Consider the following 15,206-nt stretch of genomic DNA (forward strand, 5'->3'; position numbering starts at 1 on the left):
AATGAAAGATGATGGTTTTATGTTCTTTTTCAATTTAGAAACTGGAACTGATTTGAGGGAACGCGAATTCTGAATTTTGGCCTGGTGATGTCTTTAACTGAAAGGAGTCCACAGGACCCCGGTGAAGATAAAGCCCTACAGGCAGTCCCAAGTTGAAATGGGTTGGTACTAGTACAGGTCCAGTGATTGGATTTTTTGATAAATAACAGGTCTACAAATCATACAAATCATTCAGGCCAGCCATTTAAAAGTTTTGTTCCGATTTTCTGTTAAGCATTACAAAGTTTAAAAGAACTGACTACTAAATATCTTGTGTGAATCACATGTTTTTACTTTCATCAGTGAAAATCCTAAACAAAGACATGGCAATAAACAGTTTGAGCAACCAAACACTATAAGAGTCCCTACTACCTACAAAAACAGTTCTCTCTGAGCAGGTAAATAGGGCACTCTATTCATTAATGCCTTCTGTCCTTTGCACGCTTCCATGACTGACGACCCTTGTTTTTCCACTTTTCAACTCCAACAGGACGTTTCTGCTCCTCAATCTCCCGAATCTTGCGTTTTCTGCAAAAGATCACAAGATAGCAACATATAAACCAAATAGAACCAGGCAGTACAGTAGACAAGCTAATTTTGGTACTCATCCAACACATGGTCAAATCACCAAAAAATGACAGCATTACCAAAAAAATAGAAGACATCTTTCTCCTCCTTTACTTACCTATACTTTGTAAGAGAATGATCAGCGAGTAACTCATTAGCGAGAGTTTCCTTTCTCTCCTTTTTAGTCAACCTGCCTGAGAAGAAGTCTGATGCAGATTCGATCACGGTTCCCACCTGATTAAATGATAGGATTACCCATGAATTAATCAAAGCAATAAAAAAAGTACAGAGTAAAACAACACAAGAATAACAAAGTATACTTGCCTGGAAATACTTGGGCAATGTCTTAGACTTCGAGTCACTCTTCTTGTAGTGCCTCTTTGGATCTAGAGCACTCCTCAGCTGAATCACCAGAAGATCACCAAGTGTAGCAAAAGTTCAGATCCCTCTCAACCCAAAAGTAATCAAGATCACAACAACACGAAATATATATTAACTACTTATATTATTTATCAGTTCAATATCCACATAAATCTTTCATTGTATTATCAGCAATCAAGTGAATGAATCAGAACCAACTTCTTTCTCGTCAAATATGTAGATCAAATAGTTATTAAACAAAAGAATCAAACTTAAAAACACAACACAACGATATATATAATCTATAAACAAAAATGCAAAGTGGACATCCAAAAATGATAACACGATTACAAGCCCTGATTAAAACACAAAGATATATAATTTTGAGCCATAAGACTTGCTATGTGATAACACTGATTAGAACCCTTCCCCAACACAGACACACACACAGAGACCCACACTGGCTATCACAATATCACTAGTTCCAGTACGCACTATAAAAGCCTTTACCTCATATAACTAACTGTTGCATCAAATGGGGTTTCAGGATTTAGTCTGCACTTTTAGAAAACAATAAGAGATGATGCGATGCAATCCTTCAAACGGACGTCACAAAGAAAACATACTCACAATACAAACAAAAAATAAGATCATAGACCATGCAATTCATTGAAGAACATTTGCAACAACAATCACATTTCAATCAACCAAAAACCAACAATACTCTTCCACATTTTAAAGCTAACTAATTTCATCTAGTTAAGATGCTGGTCCTTCATATCACATACTATCAGTCATACCAAACAGTGCCCAACTAATAATTCACTCCAAATATTGTGAAAAATTCAAAATCATTAAATGGGTATGTCAAATTAACACTCAAAATCAATCACAGTAAAATGAGAAAAGAAAATGAACCTGGACAAGTGGCGTGAGAGACAAAATTAACTTAAGAAACGAAATGAAGCTAGATACTGCCACAATGGTCTGCAAGTGTTGCACAATAAACGGAGAAGGATAAATCTTAACTAATATGAAGTAAAATCATACAACACATTTCCTCATAAAAAAAAAATAAGTCGTGTTGCACGCCTGTACTGACACCATGGCATTCTGAAAGATGTTTTTCCCGTCTTGGTTAATGTGACTTCTAAAACGATTATGTCACAAACAGGAAACATCTATAATATCAAGGCAGCCAACCAAGGGATTTGTTGTTTGTTATGGTAATAATACCCATATATATCCTGTGATACCAACACCTAACATAAGCATAATTATAGATAATATCTCATGTTTCCGCATCTTCCTGCAAGGCCAATTCGCAATTGTATAATTGATTTCAGCCAACCTATTTTGGTAGCATGACTTGGCTGAAAAATCAAGAACTAACTTAACGTTTCCCTCGCTATTCTAATGCTAGCATCAATAAAGGCAACCTGGTCAAGAATGTGGCCAAGAGTGCCCACATTTGGTATCTCCTAATTATTTAAGAATCTCTGAAATTCAAGGTTCCAAGAAGTAACACCTTGTATACTTTGAGGTCTTCTTTTTGGTAGAAGAATTGTGTAACACTCAAATTCAAAACAAAAGGTCTACGCACCTGAATCTCTCCAAAAGAGCACCATTCCACCATTACCAACCTTGAATTTTGTATCGGTGGAAAGATCTTCCTTGTTCATAATCCCCTCCAAACGGCTCATCTGAATTTACCAGATTAGTATACCACCCTAACCCATAAAGTCCTTAGCTATTATAACTCCCTTTCAAGGAACCTAAAAGCTAAACAATTTTGACATCATTCATTTTATGTATCCCAATTCCCAATTCCACCCAGTCGCCATCTCCTTCTACGTGCACACTTTATCCCACCGAATGAGATGGGCATCATCTTTGATTTTACATATCCCACGTTCACCCAGTTGCCATCTCCTTATATGTGCACACTTTATCCCACCAAATGAGATGGGCATCATCCTTGAGTTTACATATCCCACGTGCACCAAGTCACCCACCACTTTCGGCACGCACATCTTGTCCCAAAGAAAGAAAATGTCTTGATTTGGTCCATCCCAAGTTCACCTAATAACCCACCTCTTTCGGCATGCTAACTTCCTCCCAAAAATGACATAGTATCTTCTAGCATCATTTAGAGACTCCTCCAAAATAAAAAAAAAAAAAACTTTCATTTGCATTTGAATGGTCCTAAGTACTACCACTACCAGTACATGATTCAAATGCAAGTCGATCAAACATCCCCTAATAAGTATTTAAGTTGGATTTTGAACTCAAAATTTAAATGTATAGTTGTATAAGATTTCTTCAAAGCTAAGTTACATTGACACGGATACAATGTGTTCGACACAGCGATATATATCACATACAATATGTGCCATGTGTCAGCGATATATATCACATACAATATGTGCCATGTGTCACACAGACACATGGGTACGTATTCGACATGGATTAGTTTAAAAAAATGGTGTGTCCATGTAACATAGCTTCAAAGTAACTTTCATATGTAACAATGTATTACAGTTTCAGCCCAATCTAGTTAAAATGGGGACTCAGACAGTCACCACGACATTCATTATTAACTAGGTCACATTGACAGAGGTACGCTTGTCGGTGTATGACTAGGCCACGGGGATACAACTAATTAAAAGGAAACTATTACTATGCTTTAGTTACACCACTAATTCTGGGGCTCAAGACCTTACAAAGCTTACAAATAATTTACTATGATATGACATATCATGAAGTTTTCACTAAGTTAGTAGATTATGTTATTAGTTTTTTAGGTTTTATAAGAAACCCTAGTTTGAAATTGTAGGCATAATGAGTCCCTGTGTCCAACACGAGTTCCATGAGTTCGTGTGTCGGAAAACTTGCTATGTGATAACCATGATTAGAACCCCTCCCCAACACACACACACACAGAGACCCACACTAGCTATCACAATATCACTAGTTACAGTACGCACTAACTTTCCTATTTTATCTTTCATAATTGAAAATAACTAAAAAAGAGGGTGAAGAAGCACAGATAATCAGAATCTTATATGGGTCCACTGAAACATGACATATAGTTGGTTTATCATGAATAACTGAGAAAACACTCTTCCAGTAAATCCTTTTTACTCGGTAGCATACATTAGGCAAGGAACATCCACAACAAAATAAAGTTTGCACAAAATTAACTTTTAATTACCGATGAATGATAATAAAGACTTCCAATAAATTCTCAATCAGTCAAAAGCTTTCTTTGTTTTTACAATTTTTGTTATCAAATTTCATGGATGAAAGTAAATACCTTTGAAATGTTTCTCAATCAGTAAAGACTAAAGAGTTCAACAAGGACTAATATAACTGTAAAAAGGTACATAAAGAAAATACAAACAAATGCCCCCTAATAAGTACAGACTTAAGAGAAAACAACTAGAAAGAATTAAATTCCATGATGGTATCTTTCTTAAAACATATTCTGATATTTTTTCAAACGCATTTTATCCAGATACCATTTGGCTGGTCAAAAGATAATAGATTGCATTGCCTATTACACACGAGTATTATCAACAAAAACATGAAGGCAATACACCCAAACACTACAGTTGCAATTTTCAACGTGACATATATTAATATACAAATTAATATATACATGTATACAGGTATTTACATATGTATAAATGCACAAGGAAAAAAAAAATTAATCCCACATAGTACCTTTAGAATTTGGAGATCCCTTTTAATCTCTGGTGTGATGGTTGGAGCAGGCATGTCGAACCTGTATTAACAAAGTTCAGTAAACTTAAACTTAAATACATCAGACACTCAATTTTGTAGTTTAAAATGAAACAAGATATATATACCAGTTGCTACCAGTTGTATCTTTCCGTTGTTTCCTTATCAACTTGTTTAACTTTCTTGGATCATTTGGTGGAACAAAGAGTCCATCAATGAGTTTGATATCAGGTTTCCATACTAGGTTTTGTGGTGAACTCTCTAACTTCCGAGACCCACTTGGAATTGTCTCAGAAGATGTAAAATGGGGATTTTTGGTTCCCATGTTAGGCCAATTGTAGATGCGCCTTCCAGCATTTTCTAGCAAGAACAATGAAAAGAGACTACACCATGAAAATTGGCACTGATATGTTCAATTAAACGACAAAACCTAAAAATCGCTTATGTTATAGTTCCAACAGTGTAATACTACAATAAGGCAACCGAAAAATATGTCGGAAAAAAATAAAAATCAACAATAAAAAAGAAAAGAAAAGAAGATAAATTTCAAACAACTACATGTCCTAAGCAACTGTTAGTGTTTAAAGGTTCGGAAGCACGTGTGACTGTTCAAGATGGAGAAGGGTAAGAAATGGAACATGTTCAATTGGATTGGCACTGATGTATTCAATGTCTAACCAATAAACAAAAAAAAAAAAACTTACGGGTGTAGCACCGGTGTGTGTATGCCGCAAGAAAGAGAGGAAGACTAATTGGACAAAAAGTTAGGGTGGAATAAAAAAGACGAGGCCAGTTGTTGGGACAGGTTAATCTGGGCCTGGCCTGAGTCCTGTTGTAATGGTTGTGTACTACAAACAGTACTGTTTAAGCACATGATGCGCGCTATTATTGATTTCTAATCTTGCAATGAGGAGTACAAGTGTCTTTTGAAAGCTGGGCAGTTAAATCGTTACTCGGTGGAGGTGCGAGTAGCGAGTAGCGAGTAGGTCTACTCGGTCGGGGATTAATCTGGATTACTCGGGCGATTTTTTAAACCGCTACTCGGTCGCTACTCGGTGGAGGAGTGAGTAGCGTGTAGGTCTACTCAGTCGGGGATTAATCGGGATTACTCGGGTAATTTTTTAAAACACTATATTTCTTTACAAATACATGTTACATACATATAAATAAACATTGAAATACCAATATGGTAACTGGTAATTGACCACTAGAATTTATATAAAATTTTGTGAACTTGTGCAGCCAATATGGGATGAAGGCATGAAGCAGAAGAAGGATGACTCACACATTGTATCTAGGAGGATGAGCTATCATTGTACTGTTATGTACGTTTTTTTGTATGGTTGATTTTAGGCAATACGCCGATGCTGCTATAGATTTCATATGTTTTATAGTTGGACAAAATCCAAGGCAATACAAGTGATAATAAACTAAATATTTTTCGCACTGAAGCAATGCCAAATCAGCTGCAATTAGAAACAATCCATTAGTCCAACCCATTTTCATAACCAAAGTACTAAACCAATCAGGCAATCAAAATGTCACATTGTCACATAATCTATACGCAATGGTGCAATACGAAGTTTCAACTTTCAACTCATAAGTCATAACAATCATAACTCATAAGTCATAACAGTCACAACAATATTTTGGTTTGGACTGAAGAACAGAAGTGAAGAGAGAATTGAACTGTGCGTACCTGTGCTGCTGGAGAAGTGGAGAAGATGAACTGTGCTGCTGGAGCTGGAGAAGTGGAGAAGAAGAACTGTGCGTTTTTTTGATTTCGCGAGCCCTAAATTTTTTTTATGTTAAAAAAAAAGCCCGATTTCACACTATTAACTCGCCCGGGCCCGAGTACTCATAAATCGAAATATCGGCCGATTTTTCAGCGATTTCTCGTCCCCGATCACTCATGGGGAGTAATGGACTGACCGGATCGGCGAGTACTCGGCGATTTTATAGCACAGATCATACATGAAGGTTTCTTTTTATGGCTAATGGTCGTATGGTGCGCCAGAAATCACAGCCACTCATACCGGGGTGCCATTGTGTGTATAGGACAATGGTTTTTAGTACGATCCAAAGGCCCACATAACCCCGCAAGACGATACATCTCATCTCCTAACCGAAGAAGAACAGCTCTTCTTTTATTGAAATGAAGTAATGATCATTTAGAAAGTTTTGTTTATATTTGAGTTCCTCAAAAAAAAGTATACACCATGTCCGTTTACTCTTTGAGAATTTTGATACTTGTGTGACTGCCACATTACTCAGATCAAGCTGTTTATTACTTAATAAACGGCTTGAACCTCTGTAATTGTCTGTAATATTAACCGGCCTCTTCAATTTTTACAAATTCATATCCTTTCTAAATATGTTGGTCTATCATTTTGGGACACTCATAGTCTGAATCTATTTATGTACAACTAATAGTCTCAAGTAAAACTCTAAAAGCTATGTAACATTGACACTTCACATTTCCAAAAGAATTGTGCCAGATACACCGAGACTCATGTTGGATGCAGACATGATGATGCATATGATTTTAAGTTCGACTTATTTCCATCCTAAGAGACGAAAATGAGGAAGAAAGAAGAAGTGAGAAACAAGAAGACTTTTCAATGAAAATATTTCTATAAGTCTTTATAACAATATAATTAATGCAGGTGATTATTTAATGTATTAAGCCGACTAGCAAAGTCGGTAAAACCCTGGGTGATGATATACGAGAGGAGGTCTGCGGGACTCGACCCCCGCCAAAAGACAAAAGAGTTCCGATCTCATTTAAAAAACAGGCTTGCCAATCAAAAAAAAAACAAGAAGAGAGGTGAGAAACGTTCTAAAATTTAATAGGGTCTTTTTGTAGTACGTCGCACTATATTAGTGCATATTTGAGTTTAGTCATACGAAGTTTAAAATTTTGATTTTAGTCACACTCCGTTAGCAAATCTGTCTCAAGCCGTTAGTCAACATATTTGACTAGATTTGACCGAATCAATATATATATATATATATATATATATATATATATATATATATATATATATATATTTTTTTTTTTTTTATTTTTTTTAAATTTTAAATTTTAAATTTTTTAAATTTTTTAGAAATGAACCAATCCATCATAAGAAATTTAAAAAAAAAAATTCTATGTATTTGGTTCATTTCTAAAAAAATTAATTTCTACGATATATATATATATATATATATACACACACGATCAACGTACGGTCAAAATTAAATATATATATCATAGAAACTATTTTTTAAAAAAAATTAATGAACCAAATACGGTCATTTCTAAAAAAATAACCAAATATAATGAACCAAATACGGTCATTTAGAAATAAACCAAATACAGTCATTTCTAAAAAAAATTAAAATATATATTGTAGAAATTAATTTTTTAAAATTTTGTTTAAATTTCTTATGATGGATTGGTTTATTTCTAAAAATATATATATATATATATATATATATATATATATATATATATATATATATATATATATATATATATATATATATATAAACTTCATGGGTCAAATCTAGTCAAATACGTTGACTAACGGCTTGAGACAGATTTGCTAACGGAGTGTGACTAAAATCAAAATTTTGAACTTCGTGTGACTAAACTCAAATATGCACTAATATAGTGTGACGTACTACAAAAAGACCCAATTTAATATAGTAACATTTGGAAGAGAGAAGAAGAGGTTATTAGAGAAATAGAATTCTCTCCGTTATCTGGTCCTGAGAAGTGAGAACTAAATATATCACATGCAGAAATTGATTAATTAGAGTTTGGATCAGCCAATTTCATAATCTGAGTACAGAGTATTAACCCAACCGTGTCCCCTAACCAAGTGCTTTCAAGGTGTGTATCGAAACTTTGTACCCCATGTCAGACAGATACAGGTGACCGTGTTGGACAATGGAGCACGTTTCCGTGTCAATGTCACTTTCACTAAAATAAATCTCAGGAAGAATTTTCAAAGATATGTCTGCCCTTGGAATATGCTATTTCATATTTAAGTCATGTCTTCGGGTTTAACCACCAAGTTCTAGAAGTAATTGAGATTTTTGCCTGAAATGTTAAGATTGTTAGAGTGGTTGATGCTACGACAATGTCGTATCTGGTCCTCGTTGTGGCTCAATAGTGATTTTGCGCATGGGATCTTGTGAATTGTGATTATGTCATTATGGAGCTCAGTGATATATTGCAATGCACGGTGCACCTATGATCCATATAATACATATACTGAATGGGTGTGCTCCACACCACATGTAGGGTGGCTATACTTCAGAACCATGCACCTGCAATGGTATTTGAATGTGAAAGTTGTTCTGTCATAGAAACCATCAGTTTCGATTCAGCCATTGAAGCATGTCGGGATTGTCCTCTCTCTTCGTCTACCTTTCGGATTGCTTGTCCAAGCTAGATTGGTCTCATCCATGTGCAGTGCCGCCTTGCAGCTAGATTTGTTTAATCTGTTTGGAAACCTATTCTCACAGGGATGTATTTAGCTATTTTCTGAACTTTTCAACAGAAGAAAACCCTTTTTAAAATAAAATGCAGCTATAAATTGTGTCTAGGAGAATTGATTACGTCACTCCAACTTGGCAGCTCCAAAGCGTTTAATTGATGTATTTTTCATGATGATTTTCAAATACTTTTTGTTGTTTTGTATTATTTTTCATGAGGAGCTCCTTCATTGTGGAAAATTTATTGAGATAGACTAACCGTTTTATCACCTTGCAGGTTATGGGAAACCATGTTGCAATAACAGTGGGTGGATCAAATGGTCATTTTGAACTCAATGTATACAAGCCGCTGATTGCTAGTGCTCTTCTATGTGTAAGTTTTGTTGTTGAAGTACTGTAGATGTTATCATTATTATTCAAATAGGTGGAACATTTAATGAATAATGAGACGTTGCATGCATAATGAACCTTTTTACATCCTTTTTTTTTACTGTGAAGTGTAAACAAGAGTTCCATATTTCTTTTTGTGCCGCCTCACTTGGGCCGTTTCTTCACCTAGGAGGAAGAGTTTCTTCACCTAGGAGGAAGAAGAAGTCCTATTGATTTTTTGTCCGTTTAATCTTTGCTTTTTTTTCTTCTTAAACCTGACATCTTTGGATGACTTCATTGACAGTCATTGAGGTTGCTAGGGGATGCATCTGCATCCTTTGAAAAGAACTGTGTAAGGGGGATTGAAGCAAACAGGGAAAGGATCTCAAAGTTACTGCATGAAGTAAGTTTAATTTCATTAGATGAAAATTTTCTTACTGTAATATTGAATTTTGGAGTAACTTGCCAGATTTATGTATTTATTTACATAATCTTTATGGCATTGCAGCCATTGATGCTTGTTGCGTCCCTCAATCCTGTTTGTTATAGTTCATTCAGTAATTGGTACTTAATTTAGTTTGTTATAGTATTCTTTTATTTCTGGGATGTTATCAACACTTTCTTCTTATCCTCTTATCCCCCTCTGTCCACTCTTCCAGAAAATTGGTTATGATAATGCAGCAGCAGTTGCCGAGAAAGGTCACAAGGAGGGAACTACTCTAAAGGTGACAATTCTCATCACTTTGGAATGTCTAGGAAACAGACCTTAATGGTAATAGTAAAAAATATATTTAGGCTATTGTATATGAGAACAAGAACAAAGTCTGTAAAAAAGAGACAAAAGATTTTAAGGCCTTAATTAGTTCAATGCGTGGGTGGGGCTGTAGAAGTCCAAGAAAGGGTGATTTTCATCTTTTGTAATGTACTACATCTTGTTTACTAGCTTAGTTCCAGCTCCTTCATGTACATGGGAATATATTATTACAGATTTTCTCAGCTGGTATTTCTCATATTACTAGATTTTAGTAAGTCGTATCACTAAATTTTACTGGTAATATATTAACAGGCACTATATTTTGAATATATTAAGTTGTAGAGTTTGAATAATGATAAAATTGCAGATGCAAAAACTTGAGTATGAAATCGTTATTTGGAGAGTCTTCAAAACTAAAGTTGGTTAAACTTGTTTACCATTTGCTAAATGTTTTCGGTTTCTTGACCTCTCAAATTTTTTTATTTACAGGAAGCGGCATTAAAACTCAATGTGCTTACTTCTGATGAGTTTGACAAGCTCGTGGTTCCTGAGAAGATGATTAGTCCGTCCGACTAAACGATGGAAGATTTTACTGGACTTCGATATTTCCCCTCTCTGACTTCAGAGTAATTGTCCTGAAGTTCCATTTTTTTCCTCCTGTCTGTCCTTTCAAACTGTTGGCAGTGAATGGCGACAAGCGGTGCTCAATACTAGTATGCGTGTTTCATGTAATTTCTATAATTCTTTAGCAGATTTTGTCAAGCTTGTCAGCGCTCATGCAAATCATCCTTGCAATTGATTGGGCTAACAATGGAAGGTCCATTCACCATCTTGTAAGGGGAAATGAACCAGAGGATATAGGGTAATAAATTTCCAAAGATAAGAGTGAATAAACTTTTGTTAAAAATGGGTAGCTGCAGTATACAGAAAGTATGAGATGACTAGAACAACTACAGTATATCTGTATTCGAGGATAATGGCTATATCACTACTATTTCCAGTTTGGCCTTTTATATCTCTTATTGATTAAATTTCTGCTTTTGTGATATGGAAATTGTGCTTGGGAATGCGTCTTATACAATTGAAGAAAAAAAGAGATACAACTAAATGCCCATCTGCCATTCTGGATGCAAATGCTAATCTGTGTCATGACTCGTAATACTATTGGTCTGGTTCAAGCTTGTATTCCACTTAATATTTGTACGTCAAATAACCGAGCGGTTTAAGTTGCAGAATCAGGTTTCCCTTGTCCCATGTGTAGTCTGGTGTGTGCTTCAACGTGTTAAATTTCTAGGGAAAGATTTCTAGGGAAAGGGGAAGAGGGAGCGAATTCATCTAAGGAATTTTGAAATCACTTCTTTTAGAATGACATAAAGCTGCCTTGGGCAAAGTTGAAATTGTTCAGATGATCTCGTAAAATTGTAGATTTCACCGACGAAAGAAATTTCCTCAGTAAGTGTGTGCACAACACTACTACTGATGCATTACACAGGCACTGGTATCAAATAAACATGGACTCATCAGTTAAACACGAAAACACAAAAACAAGCTGCTGCATTGTTTAGTAAAAATAACCAAAGGTCCCAATTTACAAGAAACAATCGCAATCCGACATTAGAAAACAAACCATCTGCTAATGTGAAAGCTGAACTCATTAGTAAGGCTTCGACTCGACTCCTATATCAACTTAAAACAGCGTAATCCGTGTCCATCAACCTACACTATTTATCTTAATATGACAAATGCAGATAGAACATGCAATGATATAGTTGTAACTGAACAGAAAGGAGAACGCTACAAAGAAGATCTTTCCTTCCAAAATATGGTAAGAAACATGGAATGAAACCGGGATTGTTACACGATTATTTCTTCGACCACACCATCAGCTTTAATGCTTGATTCTTCATCCGTATCACTGGCTTCGGTAGTTTCTTCCATCATACCATCACCTTTAATGTTTAATTCTTTATCCAAGTCACTGGCATCAATGGTTTCTTCCACGACACCAAGAGCAGGGGTAGCCTCAACAGCAGGAGCACCTCCGCTCCCCTCTTGATTACCACTTGGGGCCTCTCCATTCATTGAGAAGGTTTCCGCAGAAGGTACATCGGAATTAGATGTCTTGGTATCACCAAACAGAGAGAGAGGTGATACATTTCCATTAGATGGCTTGGTATCACCAAACAACGAATAGGTCCCACCAGCAGCTAGAGCACTGGCCTTGGCTGCCTTTGCTGCTTCTGCCTCTGCCTCCTCTGCAGCCTTTTTAGCCAAAGCTTCAGCCTTCTCCCTCTCTTCCCTCTCCTTGTCCTCCAATAACTTCACCAAATCCCCCTCCCTCCCTTCTTTCCTCAAAGCATCCCTTACAAATTCATCCATCTCTGAATTCAAGCCCACTTTTTCATCCTTCAACATCTCGCTGACCAATTTAAGTACTTCATCAAGCTTAGCTGCCTCACACAGTGCCCGCAACATAACTTCAAAATTCGCAGCATCTAGCCTCAGTTTCACAATCATCTGACTGAAAAACCCATTTGCCTCATCAATCTTTCCTGCTTTAATCAACCCATCTACCACCTTATTATAAGTGGCCAAGTTCGGCTTCAGCCCTGATTCTACCATTTTCCCGAAATACTCAGCAGCATCGTCAGCTCGACTCTGTTCGAAGCAAGTATCTATCAGCAAAACATATGTGTACTCATCCGGATTAGCCCCTGGGATCTCACCCATCTCTCGATATAGCTCCTCTGCCTTGGGCATCAGATCATTGGCACACAATTGTTGGATCAAATTGTTGAAAGACAAAGTGTCAGGACTGCTTCTCTTCTCACCCATCTTCCTAAACACTTCAATAGCATCATCAAACTTTCCTTGTTCACAGAACCAGTCCACCATAACATTGTAGCTTCCAAGATTCACTGTTAATTTCCTAGGAGGACTATGTTCCTCCTTCATCCTCTCAAACAACTGCAACGCCTCGTCCGACTTCCCATTCTTAATCAACGCTTGTAACACGGAATTATATGCCAACGCGTTCATTTTAATACTCGAACCCTCTCCCGACAAATCAGCATAAATCTCCATCGCCTCCTTATCCAAACCTTTCAGAAAATAAGCCTTCATCAAATTCCCATAAACAATCCCATCATTCACAAAATCCAATTTCTCCTTCAGCTCTTCGTAAAGAGCCAAAGCTCGATCCCCATCCTCATTTTTCACAAGACCCAATATCAAATAGTTATAAACAACAGGATCAGCAACTAAACCCTTTTCCAACATTTCATCTTTCAACTCAACAGCTCGATCCACTTTCAAATTATCAACTAGCCCTTTAACTAAAATCCTATAAGTAGTAGGCGAAGGATCAAAAGGTGCATTATTAATCAACTGTTTATAATGTTCTAAAGCAGTATCAGTCTTTCTACAATCACAATACGCATTAATCAATAGATTATGCGTAACCACATTCGCAGCCACACCCGCTTGCGTAACAAACCTATGTAACGAAAGCATATCCGAATACCGACTTTGCCTTAACAGTGCAGCCATAACAGCATTACAAGTAAATATAGTAGGCTTACAATTAGAATATATCGAATGCCGTGTATATAAAGCGGCTTCATCTAAATCGTTTTCGCGTATTAATGTCAATATCTTGTTGTGAAGATCAAGACGCTTACCTTTTAATGCTGACACGTGTTCGGGTAGTTTTGGTGCGTTAGGGTTAGGGTTTGGGTTTTTACTTATGGGGTTTTGAGGACGGCGTTGGGGACGAATGGAGTTGAGTGGGGGTTCTATGCGTAGCGTACGTTTGCGTTGTCTACGCGCGGCTGCGGCTTCTTCGGGTGTGGCGTAGGAGAGACAACGGATTGAGAGTAGAGGAGTGACGTGGCGGTGATGGTGATGGTGAGTGAGGGGTTTTGTTAGGGTTTTGAGGTGGGTACTGAAAAAGGTGAGTTTGGAGAGATACATGATTTTGATTTTGAGTTTTAGTTTTGTGAAGTGAAGATAAAAAAAAAGTGGAGTGGGTTTATCAAGGGTTTTATCAAGAAATGAAGATGTAGCTGGAAAAGAGACAGTGAATGGGTGGGTTTCATTTTGTTATTAGGTTTTGGATAATGGGCTCAACCCAAAACCAAAGTGGATCCAGTACTATATATTGCTCCAGTACCATATGTGATTTCCTACACAATTTCTTACATTATGAATTATTTAGTCTGCATGTGCAGTTTCTTGCCATTTTGCCAACATTCTCCATGGTTTTTTATGATTATTTATCAACAAATTAAAGAACACAACATAAGCATATGGAGAGCACAATATCAAGTCGTTCAAACCTAAAGGAATCAATATGAAATTTTAAAACTATATACATTTTAGATGTAGTCAAATTTTATAGGCGTATTTACCGTCAATGAAAACTATATATCCACCCAAGACATTAATTGTACATAAAATTATCCTCGTCTTGAGGAAATCTAGTAATGTAGGCAATGACTTTGTAAGCCTCTTCAACGTATGTGGTATAGTGGTTCTATTAGTGCCTTAACGTTCCACCTATTTGTGAGATCTTGAGATGAATATGTTCATGTCATGCTTGAAGAATAGTTTGCACGATTATCTAGATTCAAATGAAATTGCCACAAAAAGAAAGGATGTGGAATTAACTAAATCCAAAACTTACAAATTGAACCAAATAATCACTACTACTAAAAATAACCTGGCACCTTAAAAGTAATCAGCCTTTTTATACCCGCGTGCTGCCCTTACTAAATGTTGAGCAAAAAAAAAAAAAACCCATTGGCGAACAAAGGGAGAACATTGTAATTTACTTTTTGCTTTCCATTTCTAGCCTGTGCTTTAGTCAAATTTAAGTGCATATACAGAG

General features: G+C 36.3%; 3 protein-coding genes across 5 annotated transcripts; 1 reads left to right on the forward strand and 2 right to left on the reverse strand.

Moving 5' to 3' along the window:
- Positions 1-243: 243 nt before the first annotated feature.
- On the reverse strand, positions 244-6,666 carry LOC147473474 (rRNA-processing protein fcf2-like). Of its 2 annotated transcripts, XM_086587392.1 has the most exons (7): positions 6,473-6,566; positions 6,410-6,436; positions 4,839-5,070; positions 4,693-4,753; positions 931-1,008; positions 725-840; positions 244-567 (listed from the first exon to the last, which is right to left on the reverse strand). In XM_086587392.1, the coding sequence occupies exons 3-7, from the start codon at positions 5,033-5,035 to the stop codon at positions 459-461; spliced, it is 561 nt and encodes a 186-aa protein (XP_086443518.1). In that variant the 5' UTR covers positions 5,036-5,070; positions 6,410-6,436; positions 6,473-6,566; the 3' UTR covers positions 244-458. The 2 variants fall into 2 exon arrangements, with proteins under 2 accessions (XP_086443518.1, XP_086443517.1); XM_086587391.1 differs by having other exon boundaries at positions 6,410-6,666.
- Positions 6,667-8,542: 1,876 nt separating this feature from the next.
- On the forward strand, positions 8,543-11,341 carry LOC147473475 (fumarate hydratase 1, mitochondrial-like). 2 transcript variants are annotated; one of them, XM_086587400.1, is made up of 5 exons: positions 8,543-9,568; positions 9,869-9,967; positions 10,073-10,102; positions 10,224-10,289; positions 10,808-11,341. In XM_086587400.1, the coding sequence occupies exons 1-5, from the start codon at positions 9,476-9,478 to the stop codon at positions 10,892-10,894; spliced, it is 375 nt and encodes a 124-aa protein (XP_086443526.1). In that variant the 5' UTR covers positions 8,543-9,475; the 3' UTR covers positions 10,895-11,341. The 2 variants fall into 2 exon arrangements, with proteins under 2 accessions (XP_086443526.1, XP_086443527.1); XM_086587401.1 differs by lacking the exon at positions 10,073-10,102.
- Positions 11,342-11,859: 518 nt separating this feature from the next.
- EMB1796 (Pentatricopeptide repeat (PPR) superfamily protein) lies at positions 11,860-14,394 on the reverse strand. Its single transcript, XM_086587390.1, has one exon. The coding sequence runs from the start codon at positions 14,288-14,290 to the stop codon at positions 12,173-12,175; it is 2,118 nt and encodes a 705-aa protein (XP_086443516.1). The 5' UTR covers positions 14,291-14,394; the 3' UTR covers positions 11,860-12,172.
- Positions 14,395-15,206: the final 812 nt, after the last annotated feature.

This window comes from Coptis chinensis, unplaced genomic scaffold (assembly GCF_015680905.1).
Source record: "Coptis chinensis isolate HL-2020 unplaced genomic scaffold, ASM1568090v1 utg2528_pilon_pilon, whole genome shotgun sequence".
Lineage (NCBI taxonomy): Eukaryota > Viridiplantae > Streptophyta > Magnoliopsida > Ranunculales > Ranunculaceae > Coptis > Coptis chinensis.

What these genes read in the sequence shown, in the direction of transcription:
- EMB1796 (XM_086587390.1), bottom strand. Translation starts at nt 14,290, where the DNA reads ATGTATCTCTCCAAACTCACCTTTTTCAGTACCCACCTCAAAACCCTA.
- LOC147473474 (XM_086587391.1), bottom strand. Translation starts at nt 5,035, where the DNA reads ATGGGAACCAAAAATCCCCATTTTACATCTTCTGAGACAATTCCAAGT. An exon ending in GATACAACTGGTAGCAACTG is followed by an intron (nt 4,754 to 4,838) that starts GTATATATATCT and finishes TTGTTAATACAG; the next exon opens with GTTCGACATGCCTGCTCCAA. An exon ending in GGGATCTCCAAATTCTAAAG is followed by an intron (nt 1,009 to 4,692) that starts GTACTATGTGGG and finishes CTGGTGATTCAG; the next exon opens with CTGAGGAGTGCTCTAGATCC.
- LOC147473475 (XM_086587400.1), top strand. Translation starts at nt 9,476, where the DNA reads ATGGGAAACCATGTTGCAATAACAGTGGGTGGATCAAATGGTCATTTT. An exon ending in TCTCAAAGTTACTGCATGAA is followed by an intron (nt 9,968 to 10,072) that starts GTAAGTTTAATT and finishes ATGGCATTGCAG; the next exon opens with CCATTGATGCTTGTTGCGTC. An exon ending in AGGAGGGAACTACTCTAAAG is followed by an intron (nt 10,290 to 10,807) that starts GTGACAATTCTC and finishes TTTTATTTACAG; the next exon opens with GAAGCGGCATTAAAACTCAA.